The 21,479-nt window shown below is 44.1% G+C and overlaps 1 protein-coding gene across 1 annotated transcript; it reads left to right on the top strand.

Annotated features, from left to right (window-relative positions):
* The first annotated feature begins 4,041 nt into the window (after nucleotides 1–4,041).
* On the top strand, nucleotides 4,042–11,947 carry LOC113047356 (uncharacterized). Its single transcript, XM_026208719.1, has 5 exons — nucleotides 4,042–4,301; nucleotides 4,606–4,818; nucleotides 5,076–5,170; nucleotides 5,304–5,354; nucleotides 11,771–11,947. Exons 1-5 carry the CDS (start codon nucleotides 4,094–4,096, stop codon nucleotides 11,945–11,947), a joined length of 744 nt encoding a protein of 247 aa, XP_026064504.1. The 5' UTR covers nucleotides 4,042–4,093.
* Nucleotides 11,948–21,479: the final 9,532 nt, after the last annotated feature.

Here is a 21,479-nt window from a genome sequence, read left to right on the forward strand (position 1 = left end):
AAAACTCATCTCTTTCACCAAGCATACAAATAATGTATCTCTTAAATTGTGAGTGTAGTTGCATCTGATCAAATGCACATTCTTATTCTTTAGCTTGGGTTAAACTAATTAATTTTACTTTGTTGGATCAGCAGCTATGCTAATGATGTCTCTATTTTGTTTATATGTTTTGCGTAACTAGGATTTACACAAGCTCCAGTCTGGATCCAGAACACCTGAGAAGAGATGATGCTGACCCTCAGAGGACCTCAGATGATGCTAACCCTGAATCAACAAACAGAACTAACAAATATTGCTACAAGTCTGACTGCATCATATAATAATTATTAATTATTAATAATATTAATAATGTTCATCATCTGGCTGACTACGTCTTGTATTAATTTTTTCTAAAAATCCTGTCATACGTGCACAAACTGACAGTCACCACTTACAAGCTATTACTAAATATTGTAGAAACATAATTATCTGTAAAGTTGCTTCATAACAATTTTTGTAAAAAGCGCTTTAGAAAAATAATCTTACATTGAATTGAATTGAACTTAAGTTTAAAAAGTGAAAAGCGCTTTGTGTGTGTGATGTGCGCAGCACCGAATACAGTACAGAAATGAGTTCTAGTTCATCTTCTTGCAGTTGAATCTTTTGAAATCACAATAAATGTTTATACAGGAACCAAGAAGCAGAATCATAATTCAAATTGGTATAGTTTTCAGATTCCCAAACCTCTAAAATTATTTAATTCTTGCATGCAAAAAGACCTGCATGGTGACTATGGGGCTATGTAAAATATTTTTTCAACTTACTAGGTCTGTCGATAATTGTCTTTTATCTGTTGACATCCACATCAAGATATTTACGAGACATTGTCAATATACAGTCTTGTTCTAAATAATAGCAGTACAATGTGACTAACCAGAATAATCAAGGTTTTTAGTATATTTTTTATTGCTACATGGCAAACAAGTTACCAGTAGGTTCAGTAGATTGTCAGAAAACAAACAAGACCCAGCATTCATGATATGCACGCTCTTAAGGCTGTGCAATTGGGCAATTAGTTGAAAGGGGTGTGTTCAAAAAAATAGCAGTGTCTACCTTTGACTGTACAAACTCAAAACTATTTTGTACAAACATTTTTTTTTTCTGGGATTTAGCAATCCTGTGAATCACTAAACTAATATTTAGTTGTATGACCACAGTTTTTTAAAACTGCTTGACATCTGTGTGGCATGGAGTCAACCAACTTGTGGCACCTCTCAGCTGTTATTCCACTCCATGATTCTTTAACAACATTCCACAATTCATTCACATTTCTTGGTTTTGCTTCAGAAACAGCATTTTTGATATCACCCCACAAGTTCTCAGTTGGATTAAGGTCTGGAGATTGGGCTGGCCACTCCATAACATTAATTTTGTTGGTTTGGAACCAAGACTTTGCCCGTTTACTAGTGTGTTTTGGGTCATTGTCTTGTTGAAACAACCATTTCAAGGGCATGTCCTCTTCAGCATAGGGCAACATGACCTCTTCAAGTATTTTAACATATGCAAACTGATCCATGATCCCTGGTATGCGATAAATAGGCCCAACACCATAGTAGGAGAAACATGCCCATATCATGATGCTTGCACCTCCATGCTTCACTGTCTTCACTGTGTACTGTGGCTTGAATTCAGAGTTTGGGGGTCGTCTCACAAACTGCCTGTGGCCCTTGGACCCAAAAAGAACAATTTTACTCTCATCAGTCCACAAAATGTTCCTCCATTTCTCTTTAGGCCAGTTGATGTGTTCTTTGGCAAATTGTAACCTCTTCTGCACATGCCTTTTTTTTAACAGAGGGACTTTGCGGGGGATTCTTGAAAATAGATTAGCTTCACACAGACGTCTTCTAACTGTCACAGTACTTACAGGTAACTCCAGACTGTCTTTGATCATCCTGGAGGTGATCATTGGCTGAGCCTTTGCCATTCTGGTTATTCTTCTATCCATTTTGATGGTTGTCTTCCGTTTTCTTCCACGTCTCTCTGGTTTTGCTCTCCATTTTAAGGCATTGGAGATCATTTTAGCTGAACAGCCTATCATTTTTTGCACCTCTTTATAGGTTTTCCCCTCTCTAATCAACTTTTTAATCAAAGTACGCTGTTCTTCTGAACAATGTCTTGAACGACCCATTTTCCTCAGCTTTCAAATGCATGTTCAACAAGTGTTGGCTTCATCCTTAAATAGGGGCCACCTGATTCACACCTGTTTCTTCACAAAATTGATGACCTCAGTGATTGAATGCCACACTGCTATTTTTTTGAACACACCCCTTTCAACTAATTCAACTAATTGCCCAATTGCACAGCCTTAAGAGCGTGCATATCATGAATGCTGGGTCTCATTTGTTTTCTGAGAATCTACTGAACCTACTGGTAACTTGTTTGCCACGTAGCAATAAAAAAATATACGAAAAACCTTGATTATTCTGGTTAGTCACATTGTACTGCTATTATTTTGAACAAGACTGTATATGATAATATCATCTTATCGCCCAGACCTAGTGCTATTAATTCATCCTGGTTAAATATGCACATTATTTATAAACATGTATTTTACATGCATTTTCATTCAGGTTAAATGTTGCTCCACACAAAATTTATTTACATGCGCTGAAACCGTCTCTATCTCCATCTCTGCATTTGCTGAGAGTCTGCACCAGAATAAAATACAAAACAATGAGTAAAAATAACTATGGCTTTTATTTGTTGAACTTGTCAAAGAAGAAAAAAGTTGATACTCCTGAAATGCTGAGAGCTCTTTTCAAAATGAGGCCAAGGTTCAATCAAACACTAAGCCAAGAACGCTACAAAGAATACAGGGCTAGATAAAAGTCACATGATAACACTTTCTCCATAATAAATGCATTAATTTTATTTATTTTTAATGTCACTCTCATGCTGTCTGTAGGACAGGCCATGATTGTCTGAGCTAACTAACTCCTCTGTTGTTGTCTGGACAGGCTTTATCTCAGCGGTCAGCTCTGCAGATGTGAAGCTGATCTCCTGCAGACTATCCTCCTCTGTCAGACATCTGGGTCGAGCATTTTATAAATGTGGCCTCACCTGTGTGTGCTGCGTTTAGGTCTCTATATCCAGGGTGCGATTTGCCTCTGCCTCTGCTGAAAAATCCCGCGAACCCGCTTTGACGTCCCGCGCTGAATCAAATGATTCGTGATTCGCGATCCGATTGGAGCGCTTTGAAACTGTGAATCATTTTGCGACGCAATGGTTTCACTGATAGCCTACTCGGAGTTTCAAAAAGCTTGTTGTGTTCTTTGCTCGCTTTCTCTATACTCTATATGTTTACTCTGTGCAGAGATCGGAAATTGCAGAGCATCTAGGGAAATACACCAGACGTTCTCCATTAACTTTAACCAATTATAAATTCTAATTAAAATATTCTGCATCGTGTCACACCGTAATACACACAAATCCCATCTGAATCCATCTTATGTGTGGATTGGTTTTATTTAAAAAAAAAACTGAAGCTTGTTGAATGAACTTTCAACAGATCTGAAAAAACAACAAATGCTTCTGCCAATTGTTAACGTTATTATAAGATGCACACACACAACAGGTAAAATACACCGCTAGTTTCTGAAGGACGACCTTTACACATTTTATGGATGGAATTTAATTAATTAATTAATTGTATTAATTTTTATGACTGCGGATGTCCAAAAACTTGACTACACACCTCATAAATAGACCACTCATATATTAATCTCTTACATTTTGGCCTTGAATAAACAAGCATATGTTTAGGTTTGAGTTGTACGATTTTTAAGTTGTTGAAAAACTCACGTTTTTAAAAAATGCGCTGGAGACTCGCGCTCTGCTGCGTTCTATTTTGGAACGTTCGTGCATTGTGACATCACTCGACAGTCCCTTATAACCGCGCGCTCGCAGACCGTCTTCAGTCAGAGACAGTGAGAATCTGAGCGAGTTTGAGTGCTAGAGAAGATCTACATACGAAAGTCTGCAGACACAACACACAGTGTACAGACTAAAGTCTACTAAACACTCGAGAGTTTGTCCACTCACTCTCAGCGTCACGATGTGTTCAGCATCTGAGTCCGTGTCTAATGAGACAGAAGCGGCTGCGTGGCTGGATAACATCAGCTTCTGCAGCGGCTTCTGTCAGTGGATCGACGAAGAGTTGATCGATTCACTGCCAGCTGACTCCCAGCAGCCTGTCGAGTCAACAAGGGCTTCAGAAGCAGAAGCATTGAGTGCACAGCCTTCTGCTGAGAAAAGCCCGACAGGTCAGATTATTCTAATAAATAAACCCTTTCATCTCATTATATAATAACACACTTTATATAGTCAGGAAATACTTGCATAACATTTATTTTTGTGAGAAATAGTGTAGTAAAAAATTAGCCTCACACTTTTTATTAATGGTTTTTGTAAGAGGTCGTTCACAATAGTTTTAGAAATGCACTGCGCTACTTTTTCATTGTTTTCCAAGCAAACATGCACTACACAGACATCTTTAATAATCACTGATGTTTAATTTGTGGTCAGACATGTTTCTAATATGTTTCTTGTTGTTTTTCTTCAATGAAGAGATTCGTGCTGGAGGCAACAGGAGGAGCAGAATCCATGCGTTCTTCAAGAGAGCCTGGAAGGCCGTGAAGAAGCCGTTCCTCCGCTGCAGACGGACACGAGTGGAGTCTGATCCTGATCCGGCGTCTGTCCCGGGACCCTCTGAGCTCCAGAACGAGCCTGACACCGAGCCCACATCTGCTCCAGATCTCCCCGACTGGAGGCCAACTACCAGTGAGTCTGCCGTCAGATGCACACTTACTTTATCAGTTTTGAAGTGCTCTTACTTTGTCATCCTAGTATCACCTACTTTAACACACTTATAAACCTCTGCTTGTTTAACAAATATTAATAACACATTTCATTTTTAAAGAAACATTTGTCACATGGATCTTATTTCATCTGTTTTTGACACAGCAGTACTATTATATCAGACATGTAATTTAATATAAAATAACTGTGCATATTCTGTAACCTCTTGTTTTTTTCAGAGTCTTTGCACAAATTGTACACAATGCAAGATTTGATAGGAACAGGAAGCTTCGGCAAGGTGTATAAGGCAATCCGAAAATCCGACGGCCGAGAGGTAACGCTTTTACTGAACATTTGGCTCCTTGTGTAGAGATCCATGTCCACTTGATCTGAACATGTGTTTAAAATAAAAGACAGATTGCATAATGTGAGAAATAATAATAACGTATTTTTGTCTCTCTTTGCAGGTTGCCATCAAAACAACACGGAAATGGAACAACTGCTGTTCTCTTCAAATAGTGAGTTGTCAAAGAGTAAAGAACGTCTCGGTTACGTACGTAACCCTCGTTCCCTGATGGAGGGAACGGAGACGTTATGTCGACCGACAAATGGGGTCTCACTTGGGAGGCCAATCATCTCTGATTTTAAGAGAAAACGCCAATGAAATTGGCAAGTGGATTAACACACCTGAGCCACTCCCCGTGCCAGCGGGTATAAATAGGGCGACAGGTGCATCCACTCATTAGGTTTTACGCTGAGGAGCCGAGAACGTGTCCCGGCAACAGCGAATGGTTCAAGGTTGTGGCATGGGGACATAACGTCTCCGTTCCCTCCATCAGGGAACGAGGGTTACGTACGTAACCGAGACGTTCCCTATCTGTCGGTCACTACGAGTTATGTCGACCGACAAATGGGGCCCTATGGAAAACGCCATAACCTGAACCTTGTCACAACCCTGAGGCGCTGCAATTGTTGACAAGCCTTGGCGTGCCACAAAAGCTACGCTTAAGGTCGTAACCTTCCCAAAGCCCCAGCGCAAATTCACTGACCTTGGTACCGAAGGGGCCAAAGGGTGAGTACATCGCTGCTGGAGAAGGCCATGCTGCTGTTCCGCCCACATAAAGTAAATGGAAGGGATTTCAACCTTCAGTGAAAGATTGCTTCAAATCTTCCCTATTTGTTCTTTCAGCTGGCAAGACAATGGGGAAGCGAGCCTTTAGGAAGGGTCGCTACGGAGACCACATCCTACCCGTAGGGAGGTGACATGTGGATATACTGATATGGACTGACCCAGGGGGCAGTACTACATATGGAAGGGGTCTCTGAGGCAGGTCCTACCTTGGAGTAGGGATGGGACGGCTGCCAGAAGAGACAGACAGAGCGATCTGTCAAGGGAAGACACGGGTTTGCCAAGAGGGAAACCTTACCGTGGAAGAATACACATATGGGATTACCCGCAGGGAACCCAGCCATATGGACACCTAGCCCAGTACGGGGGCTGACCGGCTCCGGGCATGCTAACGCCAGTACTGGGCCTGGCGACAGACTGCTCCGCCAAGTCTGACGCCGAGGGTGCTGGAGGATGCTCGACCAGGGTACGCCAACCGGGGAACTCTACTGGGAGAAGAAGGCGCTCACATCCCCGTGTTAGGGGGAATGGCGCAGCAAGCGAGACACCCAGCCAGCCCTTCCCGCCAATTACCTGTTACCCAACACACGGGAGGAAACTGGCTCTACACGGAGGTTGTAAAACCTCGCAAAGGTGTTAGGTGTCGCCCAGCCCGCAGCTCGACAAACGTCTGCCAGAGAGGCGCCGTGCGCCAACGCATAGGAGGAGGCCACACTCCGTGTGGAGTGGGCCCTCACCCCCAGGGGGCACGGCTCGCCTTGGGAACGGTAAGCCAAGGCGATGGCGTCCACTATCCAGTGGGCCAACCTCTGCTTAGAGACAGCCTTCCCCTTCTGCTGACCTCCAAAGCAGACCAGGAGCTGCTCAGAGCTTCTGAAGCTCTGGGTGCGGTCCACGTATATGCGGAGCGCTCTTACGGGACACAGCAACGACAAGGCTGGATCTGCCTCCTCCAGGGGCAGCGCTTGCAGGTTCACCACCTGGTCTCGGAAGGGAGTGGTGGGAACCTTGGGCACGTATCCAGGCCGGGGTCTCAGGACAACGTGAGAGTAGGCCGGCCCGAACACAAGGCACTCTTCACTTACCGAAAATGCTTGGAGGTCCCCGACCCTCTTGATGGAAGTGAGCGCGATCAGGAGCGCCGTCTTGAGAGACAGGAACTTCAGCTCAACCGAATCCAGCGGCTCAAAGGGACCCCTCTGAAGTCCCGCCAGGACAATAGAGAGGTCCCAGGAGGGAATCAGGGGTGTCCTAGGAGGATGTAACCTTCTGGCACCCCTCAGGAACCTAACGATCAGGTCATGCCTCCCCAGGGACCGGCCGTCCACTGCATCGTGATGTGCTGCAATGGCAGCCACATACACCTTCAGGGTGGAGGGTGACAGCCCACGCTCCAGCCTACCTTGCAGGAAAGAAAGCACGACTCTGACCGGGCATCTCCGGGGGTCTTCTCGGTGAGAAGAACACCAATTCGTGAACAGACTCCACTTCAGAGCATAGGCCTGCCTCGTAGAAGGGGCTCTAGCCTGAGTGATAGTGTCTACCACTGCTGGGGGCAGATCACTTAGGTCTGCCGCGTCCCGTCTAGAAGCCACACGTGGAGGTTCCAGAGATCTGGACGCGGGTGCCAAATGGTGCCAAGCCCCTGAGAGAGAAGGTCTCTCCTCAGGGGGATGCGCCAGGGAGGGGCTGTCACGAGGAGCATGAGTTCCGAAAACCAGGTCCGGGTGGGCCAGTAAGGCGCAACCAACAGGACCTGTTCCTCGTCCTCCCTGACCTTGCACAGTGTCTGTGCGAGCAGGCTCACTGGGGGAAACGCATACTTGCGTAAAGCCCGAGGCCAGCTGTGTGCCAGTGCATCTGTGCCCAGGGGGGCCTGGGACAGGGAATAGTACAGCTGGCAGTGGGAGGACTCGTGGGAAGCAAACAGGTCTACCTGGGCTTCCCCGAATCGACTCCAAATCAGCTGGACCGTCTGGGGATGGAGTCGCCATTCCCCGGGGAAAGTGAGCTGTCGTGAGAGCGCGTCGGCTGCACGATTGAGCTCCCCCGGGATGTGGACAGCGCGCAGCGACTTGAGCCACGTCTGACTCCAGAGGAGGAGATGACGGGCGAGTTGAGACATGCGGCGTGATCGTAACCCGCCTTGTCGGTTGATGTACGAAACAGCCGCAGTGTTGTCCGTGCGGACCAACACGTGCTTGTCCAGCACTAGCGGACGAAACCGTCGCAAAGCTAGATGCACTGCCAGCAACTCCAGGCAGTTGATGTGCCAAAGCAGTCGAGGTCCTGTCCAGGACCCTGAGGCTGCCTGCCCGTTGCATGTCGCGCCCCAGCCCGAGTTGGAGGCATCTGTTGTGACAACAACGTGCCGGGATACTTGTTCCAAGGGCACACCGGCCCGTAGAAAGGCAAGGTCCGACCAAGGACTGAATAGGCGGCGACACATCAGTGTGATGGTGACACGATGTGTACCGCGGCGCCATGCCCATCTCGGGACTCGGGAGTGTAACCAGTGCTGAAGTGGTCTCATATGAAGCAATCCGAGCGGCGTGACTGCGGCTGCGGATGCCATATGCCCCAGGAGCCTCTGAAAGTGTTTCAGTGGTACCACTGTCCTGCCTCTGAAGGAACTCAGGCAGTTCAGCACTGAGTGGGCACGTTCGCTGGTGAGACGTGCCGTCATACTCACCGAGTCTAACTCCATACCGAGATAAGAGATTCTCTGCACAGGGGAGAGCTTGCTCTTCTCTCGGTTGACCTGAAGCCCCAACTGACTGAGGTGCCGAAGCACGAAGTCCCTGTGATCGCACAACTCTTCTCGGGACCGGGCCATAATGAGCCAGTCGTCGAGATAGTTGAGGATCCTGATGCCCACTTCCCAAAGTGGGGCAAGGGCGCCCTCCGCGACCTTCGTGAAGACACGGGGGGACAGGGAGAGCCCGAAGGGGAGGACCTTGTACTGCCATGCCTGACCCTCGAAAGCAAAGCGCAGGAACGGTCTGTGACGAGGGAGGATAGAGACATGAAAGTACGCGTCTTTCAGGTCGATCGCTGCAAACCAGTCCTGGGGCTGGACGCATTTGATAATGCGTTTCTGCGTCAACATCCTGAACGGGAGCTTGTGTAGGGCCCGATTCAAGACTCGCAGATCCAGGATAGGTCGAAGGCCACCGCTCTTCTTGGGCACGATGAAGTAAGGGCTGTAAAACCCCGTCCTCATCTCGGCTGGAGGGACCGGCTCGATTGCATCCTTCGCCAGGAGGACAGCAATCTCCTCGCGCAAGACAGGGGCGTCCTGGACTGCCACCGAAGTCTCGAGCACGCCATTGAACTTGGGGGGTCGCCGGGCGAATTGAATCGCATAGCCGAGTCGAACCGTCCGGATGAGCCAGCGTGACGGGTTGGGCAGCGCAAGCCACGCTCCCAGATACCGTACAAGTGGCACCAAAGGGACAGTCGACATACCCGCAGTGGTGCAGCGATGGGGAGTCGTGCCGCAAGGCCCAGAAGGCACAGCGTCCTGGGTCATCGCAACCACACTCCTCGTGTTCCCGGAGGAACTGGCCAGAGACGCGTGGAGAGGCGTTGCGTCTCCGAACCGCGACCTCTTGGCCGCTGGCGAAAGGGGGCGTCGTGGGTGAGAGTGAGGAAGCTGTGCGTCGCTCATTGTCAAGCCACGAGCCTTGCAACTCGGAGGAAGGAGAATTTGCTCTTTTATTGAAAATGTGTCCGGCCAGTGGCGGAACAGAACAAAACAGAAACTGAAGATTCTCCGCCCGGCCCTCCTCCGGGGGAAGGAGTGGCGCTGTCTTCGCCATCTCCTGAAGAGCAGTTCTCCGCATCTCCGAGTTGCCCGTGTCAGGGCCGCTTGGTCGACTTCCTGGAGGACTTCGCAGCCGGGAGTGACACGGGGGGCGCCGCTCTCCTGCGCGGGGCTCGACGCGCCGGCCTCGAAGAACTCTCAGCACGGGGCGGAGCTGGCGTAGAGGACGCAGGGGGGCGCCCACGGCGACGAGCAGGCTGAGGCGCTACCCGCGACGGAACGGTGGCAGCCGGAGAGACACGTCGGGGCAGGATGTGCTGGATGGCCTCAGTCTGCTTCTGTACCGCCGAGAACTGCTGGGCAAAGTCCTCGACAGTGTCGCCGAACAGGCCTGCCTGGGAGATGGGGGCGTCGAGAAAGCGCGCTTTGTCCATGTCCCTCATCTCAGCCAGGTTCAGCCAGAGATGCCGCTCCTGGACCACCAGCGTGGACATCGCCTTCCCGAGGGACCGCGCCGTGACCTTCGTTGCCCGTAAGGCGAAGTCGGTCGCCGTGCGCAGCTCCTGCATCAACCCCGGGTCGGTACCACCCTCGTGCATGGTTTTGAGTGCCTTGGCTTGGTGTACCTGCAGGATAGCCATGGCATGCAGGGCAGAGGCAGCTTGGCCCGCAGCACTGTAAGCCTTGGCAGCGAGTGCGGCCGTCAGCTTACAGGCCTTGGACGGGAGGCGCGGACGATTCCTCCAAGTGGCGGCGTTTTGTGGGCACAAGTGCACCGCAACCGCCCTCTCCACCTGGGGAACCTCTACGTACCCCCTGGCTGCCCCGCCATCGAGGGTGGTGAGGATGGAAGAGGGAGAAGAGCGGCTTCTGGCCGTGAAAGGGGCCGTCCACGACTTCGTCACCTCTTCATGCACCTCCGGGAAGAAAGGCACCGGAGCAGAACGAGGTTGTGAGCCGCGTCCCGCGCCGAGAAACCAATCATCCAGCCGTGAGGGCTCGGGACTGGGCGGTGTAGTCACCTCCAGTCCGATACTCACGGCTGCCCGGGCAAGCATGGCCGACAACTCCAAGTCCGATTCGGCAGTAGCGACAACACCCGAGGGGGGCAGCCCCACCGAACCTTCATCCTCAGAGGTCGATAACCCATCCCCCGATGCAGCAATCGACATCTGGTCCTCGGGCGGCGCACCGAAAGACACGCTGGGACCGCTGTGAGACGGCCCAGCAGAATCAATCGGCAGCTGCACGGGACAGTCGCTGCGTGAGGAGTGAGAGGTCCGTGGGGCGTGGCCCGGCGGAGAAGCTCTCACTGTGATCCTCAGATCTCCCAGAGCGCCAGCCGGCGGCCCTCTGCTCGAGCCAGAGAGACCGGGACGGGTGGCGACAGAGGGGTCTGCTGCACTCCCCTTGAGGAGTGAGAGACGCGATCGCAGCGCTGCCATGTTCATACGCCCACAGTAGACGCATGAATCATCCACGAGCGCAGCCTCAGCGTGTTGGACGCCCAGACACTGCAGACAACGCTCGTGACCGTCAACCGAAGACAGGAAACGACCGCATCCAGAAGGACACGGACGAAACGGCATCTTGAAAAAGACGCGAATCGTCCGTGATTTGCTCTTTTAGAGAACTGTCTCTTTTAGTCGAAGCGCCCAGGGGAATCGCCGCTCGCAGGGACACCACTGTAACGCGCCGTCACACCGACCAGGAACAGCTCTACCAAAAACAAAGATGAATGGCTTTGTAGTGATCTTCTTCATCGACTACTCGGCTCCGAAGCAAAAATCTAATGAGTGGATGCACCTGTCGCCCTATTTATACCCGCTGGCACGGGGAGTGGCTCAGGTGTGTTAATCCACTTGCCAATTTCATTGGCGTTTTCTCTTAAAATCAGAGATGATTGGCCTCCCAAGTGAGACCCCATTTGTCGGTCGACATAACTCGTAGTGACCGACAGATAGGGAACACATGTTTAGTTGTTGAAAGCTCTCTAACGGTTCGTGGTCTTGTGCTGTTCTCTAGCCTGGTTGTTCCAGACGTCTGGCTACAGAAGTGGGGCTGCTGCTGATGTTGAGACGTCCTCCAGTGTGCCCCTACATCATAGAAATGTACGAGTGGTTCGATCGGCCCCTGGTCTTCTCGCTCGTTCTGGAGTTCCCTCAACCCTGCGTGACCTTGCGAGAGTTCATCATGGATTCGTCAGGACTGAGTGAAGCGGTCGCGCGTGGCTTCATGCGTCAGTTAGTCCTGGCGGTGCAGCACTGCATAAACCACAGCGTGTTTCATAATGACGTCCATGCTGACAACGTCCTGGTGAACACCGACACTCTGGAGCTGAAGCTGATTGACTTCGGCTCCGGTCACCTGCTTGACAGCGCTGGCTATGACAGCCTCAAATATATAGGTGAACTGCCTTTTCTATTGCACTGTGATTTACTTTGTTTTCTGAAAAATATTAATCATACAATGTCTTTCTTCCAGGAGCATTCCTGTTCTGCCCACCAGAGGTCTTCTCCAAACCCAAATACTACGCTGTCCCAACAAACGTCTGGACTCTAGGTGTGACGCTGTACATGATGGTCAACATAAAGCTGCCTTTTTCAAGTGTCAAGCAAATATTGAAAGCCTGTCCTTTCCCTTGGAAAGCTGACCTATCCAGCGGTGAGAAACTGATAAACATTTACCTCTCACTCTAGCTTTTATCAGATATTTGAGAAGGTGTTTACACACATCAGCTCTGGTGTGTTACGTGCTCTTGACTAACCGTCTCTCTCCTCCAAACTTTTACAGCATGCAGTGATCTGATCCACCAGTGTCTGGAGCGCAGTCCAGCGAAGCGGCCCACGTTAGAGCAGATCTTACAGCACCAATGGTTTGAAAGTCAGCTCTAGGATGAAGGCAGGCGTGGGACCTTCTGTCCTCTGTGTCAGACGAAGGGTAGATTTTTTTCAGTTTGGCACTAGAGCTCCATACTGCCTGCTGAACCAACAAGTGCCTGTCCTCAGGTTGTACCTGGATGGGAGAAGGGACCTGAGGCCAGACTTTCGGCTTAACAGGCAAACACTGACCTACCTCATTAACATCTTCCGTGAGGATCGTGACCATGGTTGGGGTCAGGATCTTGAAATTCTGGTCTTCATGTTCTGCCTGGATAGTGCAACTTCTTACCGGGCTGTTTGCAGAGCATTTGATATGCACCGTTCAACAGTCCACATGATTGTCTACAAAGTCTCGAAAATGCTTCTTCGTCTCAAACACAAAGTGATCCACTTCCCATCTTTGCAAGAGCTTGAGGAAATCTGCACAGGCTTTTCAAACCTGGCTGGCAGTCCTGTCTTTAATTCAATTGCTGGTGGCATTGATGGCTGTCACATTAGAATCAAGCCTCCATCTGCTGATTCTATGAGCTACTTAAATAGAAAGTTATTTCATTCCATCCAGCTACAAGCACTCTGTGACCACCAAGGTAAATACCTGGACATTTTTTTCCAGAGTGCTCAGGAACAGCCCAATCTACCTGAAAGCACTGTACCCACCAGACCGATACAACATTTTAGGAGATGGAGGTTTCCCCTGTCTTAGCCACCCAGTCTCTCTTATCACTCCATATAGAGAGCCACTACACAATGGAAGTCAACTTCGTTTCAACTTCCACCATGCAAAAGCTCGGTCCATTATTGAGAGATCTTTTGGCTGTTTGAAAACGCGATGGCGGTCACTCTTCTTCAAGGCCCTTGAAGTCAATCCAGACTTTGCTCCAGAGGTCATCACTTGTTGTACTATACTGCACAACATCTGTATCACAAAAGATCAACTGGCTGCAGCTCTTTCTTTTTCAAATTACGACAATCTTCCTCCAGCCCTAAGACACCATGATTATTTATAAAATGTTAAAAAGCCCAGCCACTTGTATGCTATAGTTTGATATATTTAACCAATGTGTGGTTAGAATGACATGAAGGTAATAATGTAAGTAACAGTTAACATAAAACATGTATTGCAGTTCAAAATAAGAAGTACCACTTCCTTTTCCTGTAATCTAATTTTTTTGAATATTTTGATGAAAATTATATAATTAATTGTTAAAACTGTGTACATTCTCTTAGGATAAATATTCCTGCTAAAAATAGTAATAAAAAAAGCTCATGTGTCAATTATAATTATTTATTTAAAATAAAATTTGAATGAAATTTTTTCAACTATTATTTCAAGAATATACAGAAGTCTCTCCTCTCTCAGCTTCCCTCTCTAAAAATTCCAGCACTGGATCTTTCCTCTGCCTCTTTGCTGGCCCTGGCTCTCCACTCTCGCTCCTGTCCTGCTGCTCTGCCTCTTCAGGGACTGAATCAGGAGAACTCACTGCAGGAACGATGGAGTCTTCCTCTGATGAGGCAATTAGGATTGGGGGCTGAATGGATGGCCTCCCACCTATTGCCTCATCCATGAGGTTGTACCATTTCCATGTTCCTGCAGTGGATTCTCCCGATTCAGTCCCAGTCACAGTTGGTGGCTTCCTTAGCTCCTAAACATAATTTTTAAAACAAATTATATACAACCCAACATAAATTAACTGAATCTGGCAATTTAAAGCATGATGGTGAGTAAGAGTTGTATTATAATTATAGAACAACACAAATCCATCTGTTTTAGTCTCATGAATGTTTCTAATAACCATCTGCTCCTTTTCTGACCATCAGTGGGGCAAAGTTATGACACACATGAACAGATATGGCAAAAAAAAAAAAAAAAAAAAAAAACACATTTCCCTGGATTTTATCCATATCATGTATTAGACAATATTTCTGCAGATCTTTAGCTAGCTATAGACAATATATTATGCAATTAATCATGATTAATTACAGAAAAATGTGTGTATATTTTTTTTTTCTTTTTTAAATCGACTGAGAGACAGCACAAATTTTTGTTAGATTTGCAGAAAGAAATGCATTTCTTTACAAATCCATCTTTCTTTACAGAGAGCTCCACCATACGGAAATGGATAGTGGACTGGTGGTGGATGAGGAGATAGCGCTTGTATAGCGCTTTGAGTGCTTAGAAAAGCCCTGGATAAATGTAAGGAATTATTATTATTATCTTACCTTTTATTTTTTTTAATTCTCCTATTTTTTTGGCGGCTCTGGCAGGGGATACCACCCCAAGCAAGCCGATGTCCTTCAGCACTGTCCTGTATTAAAAATAACGTAATGTATACACAATCAAACAAATTAAACCTCAACTGTATTAATTTACAAGAAAAAAATATACTTGAAACTCACTCCCATCCATGCTTAGCAGCGATTCTCCGGCCAGAAAAAGAGATGGCCGTGAACATTTCTTTATAGGATAAGACTGCTAACATCCTCATCTGTCCCTAAAGTAAATACAAATTAATTAATCATTTTTTTTAAGACGTAACGTTAGACAAAACTCTACATATATGCGTTCACTTACATAACTGAAAAATTGACCAAATTAACATCTGTTGTATACAGTACAGTGTTGTAAATTTAAAAGTTACCACACTAAAAATGTATTACTTTGACAACAAATCACCCCCGTCTAATTTCGATTCAGAATCTCTTTATAAAGACTTACTTTAAACAATAAAAAGTTGCTTACATTTGTAAAAGTTGCCACCTCCAGCGTTGCCGTCCGCCATTTTCCATTTTCTATCGCCGCCTCGCATTGGATTGTGGGAAATAGTGCTTCAGCGAGTGTACATCGGTTGTACACTCAAAATCAGAATGCATTGTGGGTTAAAAGTAGTGGACGAATGTAGGGAATGAAGTAGTTCACTCAGAATTCGGACAGCACTACAAAATGGCTGACACCCGATATAGTGGATAGGGAGTATATTTGGACACAGCATGTGTATGCTCTCCTGTATCAGCCGTGCCACAATGATGCGCTGTTTTCTCTTACAAATCAAAGCTAAATACACGTAGAAACAGCGCATTCTTGTGGCGTGGATGACAGGATAGCACATTCTGTAAGGGAAACACAAATAATATCATGATATTATCTATTATAAACGTTATCACAAATGGTAACATTTAACACTAGTACACAGATCTGTACAACAAGTAGGTTACAGAACGAAATACACAAACACTAGCCATGAAATAGCCATTTTATTCAGTAGTCATTACATTTTCATAAAGTCATGCTAAAAACATCCATAAGAGCTCTAGACAGTTATCATAGAGCAATGATTATTAATGAAAACTATAGTAACATGGATTATTGCATCCATAACTGGTAAAATTATCCACCCCTAATCTATAGTTAAAATTAACAATGCTATAAACAGATTAAGGTGTAATTTTACAGTGTTTTATCCTTTTAAAACAGAAAACATCTTTCACAAACATCTTCATCTCTGTCTCAACTCACTAATTTTCAAACCCTGGCTACGGCCATGATAGTAAGTTTTGAATTGCAACCAAATGAGCATCCTCTGATGATTGGTCCCATGTGTGCTAAGTAGACCAAACAGTTATCTCTTATTTCATGCTAAATAAAGTCATTGACACAGACTGCTATGATGTTGAGCCACCCAATAAAACACTCAAATCTGCAAAGCAAGCCACATCACAGAACAGTGAATGCTGTTGAGCGCTGTTGGGGATGGCACTACCTCACTGAAATTAGTTTTTGAAGGTTGGGATGTCTGAGTTTATTATAGTAAAAAAATAGAAAAGAAAGGTCTCATTACAATACAGTCATCTATGCAACACAAGTCTATCTAAATGACCAGTTTAACAAACTCTTCAGATTGCCATGCAATTTTCTAGTGCTGCTTTATATTTGACACTTCATAAGCTCTAACATCCTTTTCTTTAATAATACATTTGATGTAAAACCTTAGCTCCACTAGATTATGACCAGACATAACCCTTTTCTCCATCATATGATTAATTACTGATAGTACACAAACATGGCAGAATCAGAAACACAAAATTGACTTTTCTTTTGTTTTTGAAATAAATAAACCTCAATTTGTCTTAAAATGAAGAGTGTTTGCGATGTAAAGATTGATTTTGTTTAAATACACTGTAGTGCAGTGCTCTTCATTTAGCAGCGGGTTAAACTGAGCCGCAGGTGTACATTGAATGAGATTCAGGCTTTTGAGCTGAAATACAGCACACTACAGTAGTGCAGCTGTTGTGTGGATTCACTACAGAGTGTTCATCTGGATTGTGTTTCGAACTCTGACATCTACAACAGCAGTGAACAGACTTCATTAAATCACCAACATCAGGCCTCATCAACAAGTACAGAATACAGTCAGCAAGAGGATTCACAAAAACGAACAATACTGACAAGTTTAAAAATGTCCTAAGTGAATGAATGAAACTGGGAAAAAAGAAAATAATAAATACCATAATCACACCAGGGAGAATGAGAAATGTGTAAGTCAACAGCACCAGGAACAAACTGCCCAAAATTAATTTGCGCTTGAGAGCAGTCAGTGATATTGAGTGAGAAAGACCTCGCCAAGTGCCAACAAAACAGAGAATGATTATGATATAGGGAATTAAACATGTTATACACAGGGGTAGAATTTTAAAATCAATATGAGGGAGATCTATTTCTGTACAGATCAGAGGCATAAACCAGATGATCACAGAAATAAAACAGGAGAGTTTGAGTGAATGGTGGGATTTGTACCAGATAGGATGAGAAACCAGAAGATATCGTTCACAAGCTACACATGCCATAAAATACAAACTCACAATCAGAGAATAGAAATATGCACAATACAGTGTCCGTGTCCATGAGGTTGCTGTTCCTATTAACATACAAATAACCTGTAAGAGATCTGAGAGTATCAACTGACTAACAAAAACTGAAGCAGCAGGTCGAGATTTGAGGAGGAAACACAAGGCAATCAGAGTTAAGATCATGATTGGGATCTCAACGACTGAAAGGACACTGACAAATACTAAGTATGCATAATCTTCTTTCTTTTGACGGTTCTCATTAGAGAATACATCAGAATCTGCTCCAGTTGAGTCATTGATGCTGATGTTATGTTGTGCCATTGTTTCTCAATCTCCTGAGAGGAAGCACTAAATAACAAACCAGCCGTTAGTTTTATGTAAGAAATTCTTTAATTGAACTCAACGTAAAAAGTTCATATTTGTAAAAACAGATATCCTGACATGTTTCTTCTGTCTAAATGTTTTCATTCAATGGGTGATGTGTAATGTTTAGGTCTGTCACTTTTGTGAAAAAATCATTTTCGATTTTTAAGACGTAAGTGTTCATTGAATCGATTGTAAAATCGATTTTCCATGTCTAAAAAAAAAAGTTTGCTTTTTCAAAGTCAAATAATGGACGAATTTTTCTGCTTGTTTGTGAGTTGTTTTACATCTGTATTTTTTTATTCTTTTAAAATTAATAGTGTACATATTTGGTTAAAATCGATTCCTTATTTTCATTTTCAAAACTTTTTTTGGTTGGTCTGATCGACTGTGCAATCAATTTTCGAACTAAAAGTGACAGCCCTAGTAATGTTACTGGGATAGTTCACACAAAAATTAACATTGTGTCATTTCATCACTCTCATGTCTTCCCAAACTGAAAATCATTCATCTTCTGAACACAAATGCAGATATTTTAATGAATTCTGAGATATTTCTGTCCCTCCACTAACACTGAGTGGTTCAGTCAAAATTTCTGAAGTGATCACTTTTTCTTATAAACAGATTTAATTGAGGCTTTTGTTCAAATATTTACACTGATCAGCAAACATAAACATTTACATTTATTCATTTAGCAGATGCTTTTATCCAAAGCGACTTACAGATGAAGACAGTGGAAGCAATCAAACACAACAAAAAAAGCAATGATATGTAAGTGCTATAACAAGTCTCAGTTAGGTTAACACCGTACACGTAGCATGGGATTTTAAATAATATAATAAATAAAAAGAAAACAGATAGAAATATAGCTGCAAGCAGCAATCACGGGGCCAAGCATTCCAGCGGCAACATCAGGAGCTAAGCATATGTAGCATCAGACCAAATGCAACAATGAATAATGAAATTAATAATTGCATGATTGTAATTGAAATGGCTGAAAATCGTTAATAAAAGTTCCACAGCGAGGAGCTAAGCATGGCATGGAGCATCAGACCAAATGCAACGAGTAAGAAAAGCAATTATTGGAAGAGTGTAATTGAAACAGCCAGTAAAACTCCAGTAAAATGATGCATTATCATTTTTGGAAAATAGGTGGCGCTGTAATCAAATCGCTTTGTTGTGTTCTGTGGGAGGTGACAATGTTGTGGGCAATTTCTTTCAAAATACTTACAGACCTTTAGGGCAATGAGTCGAACATGCCCACCGAGTTTCGTTCCGATCGACTTCCATTAACCTTGTCAAATAGGTGCTTAAAGTTGTTTGGCCAATGGCGGCCATGTTTTTTAAGATAAGTGAAATTCCTCATAGAGCACTTGTGCCACATTGGGCCATATCAATTTTCAAGTTGATTGGATCAACGGTTGCTTAGTTATAGCCATTTGATTTTTTTTCATCCTGTAGCGCCACCAAGTGGCAGATATGAAAAAAATAATAATAATTTGACTAAAGTTTTTGTTCATGCATATGAGTTCTGAGTTTGGTGAAGATATCTCATTTTGTTCCCGAGTTATAGCCTTTTTAGTAAAATTGGTCCACGAATTTGAATGTTTTGGGTCACCTGGTTTTTTGTTCAGTCTTGATCAAACCACTGCAATAATATTCTCTGGACTCTCTAGATCAATAATTTTCAAAAATATGTTGCATTTTGTCCTTTGGTTAGCTATAAGAGGTCATTTAGGAAAGGGCCGTGGCCACATGTAACCTAAAGCCTATAAAACTGAAACAAAAACTCAAAACTTTATGAAACTTGGTTATAACATGTGAAAGATGACCCACCAAGCATGCAAAGTTTCATTAAGATCAGAAAATAGCTGGTGCTATGACAGTTAAACAGGCCTAAAAAACAAAAGATTTCTGTTGTGAATGGCATTAAACTGCAAAAAAAAAAGGGGTAATATAATCACACATGCATTAGATCTGTATTTTTTCTAAACAATCATGCAAAATTTAACAGAGATTAGGTAAAAAAGAACACTGTAATATTTATAAAGCTTCAAAACCCAGTGTTGAATAAAAAATTGCAATTATAACCACTAGATGTCACCGGAAGACCACTAATGAGCTCACTAAAGACTAAAACATTACAGTTTATGGGCTTGTTGAGGGATTCATCTAGAAAAAATGTATATTACTATTATTTAATATTACTGTTCAAGCATTTCAGATCACATTGAGTCAAAGTTTACCAATTTATTCATACAGATATATCTAATGTTTATAATTATGCCAGATTATGATTGCAATGAAACCTGAAAAATGACATAGAAGCCCATAAAAACAGAAGACTTGCAATAGGTTTTATCACCCATCATTTATTTTAATTATCTATATATATAACAAAATGTGTGCATCTGTGTGTGGGTTTAAGCATGCTTATTGAGTATTAATATAGTAGTTTAAACATTTCATGTTTGTGTGTGTCTGTAATTCTGTTCTATTCTTTTACTGTCAGCCATATCTAGGTTATTTAAAATCAGTGCAGTACTATTATCTAGACTGTGAAATTATACATAAATTGCGTATGCTTCTTTGGAATGAAATTAAGACAACATATAACAGTTATAAAGGTTAAAGAGACAGTGTTGTATGATAAATTGCATTTACGACCACTAGATGTCACTGGAGTTGTGTGTCACCTATAATTTATTTCAAATATCTACATACAACAAAATGTGTGGGTATGTACTTCTCTCTCTGTGTGTGTGTGTGTGTGTGTGTAATCATGCTTATTGATTATTCATATAATAGTTGAACCATTTCATTTCTGTGTGTGAGTGTCTGTGAGCCTATTCTCCATGTTAGACAATGGTACACACAAGTTTGGCTTAATTACAACAAAGCTTTGCAGAGATATAGCCTCAGACTCATTTTGTGAAGATGCCTGACATCTGAAGCAGCGCTGTACAAAAACGGTTTCGTCTATTGACACGAAATCCATAACTTTTTGTCAGCACGGTCTGAAGATGATCTGATTCAATTTTGGTGAAAATCAGACAAACGGTTGAGGATGAGTTTAAAAAAAAAGGTTTTCAACATGAATCAAAATGGCGGACAGGAAGTTTTGCTTAATATGACATAATTGGTATGTATGTTGTCGGCATGTCCCAAGGAACATTTTGAGACATGTTTCATGATAATAGGCTAATGCAATCAAAAGTTATTAGCATTATTGGAAATGTAATAATTAGCGGTTATTGATTGGTTTATTACTCTTGACCAATAGGTGGCGCTGTGACCAAAATGATGTGGCGTGGTCAATGTGATGTGACAATGTCACATATTAAGTTTTGTGTAAATATCTCCAACCTTTGCAGAGATACAGCCTCAGATGCAGTTTGGCATCTTTCCAGCAAATTCGTTGGTACGCTAATTGAAAATGGTTACGTGTATCGACACAAATTCCATAACTTTTTGCCAGCATGGTCTGAAGATGATCCAAATCAAATTTGGTGAAAATCTGAGCAACGGTCTAGGAGGAGTTCGAAAAAGTAGGTTTTCAACATGAATCAAAATGGCGGACAGGAAATTTTGCCAAAATTGACAAATGGGGTATCGGTGTTCTCGGCATGACCCAAGGAATCTATCAACATCAGTTTTG

The sequence above is a fragment of the Carassius auratus genome, chromosome 28 (assembly GCF_003368295.1).
Source record: "Carassius auratus strain Wakin chromosome 28, ASM336829v1, whole genome shotgun sequence".
Classification (NCBI taxonomy): domain Eukaryota; kingdom Metazoa; phylum Chordata; class Actinopteri; order Cypriniformes; family Cyprinidae; genus Carassius; species Carassius auratus.

Bases quoted from the DNA above. Each gene is read 5' to 3' on its own strand.
- LOC113047356 (XM_026208719.1), top strand. From the start codon at position 4,094: ATGTGTTCAGCATCTGAGTCCGTGTCTAATGAGACAGAAGCGGCTGCG. The intron at 4,302-4,605 runs GTCAGATTATTC...TCTTCAATGAAG, and splicing joins TGCTGAGAAAAGCCCGACAG to AGATTCGTGCTGGAGGCAAC. The intron at 5,355-11,770 runs GTGAGTTGTCAA...TGGTTGTTCCAG, and splicing joins ACTGCTGTTCTCTTCAAATA to ACGTCTGGCTACAGAAGTGG.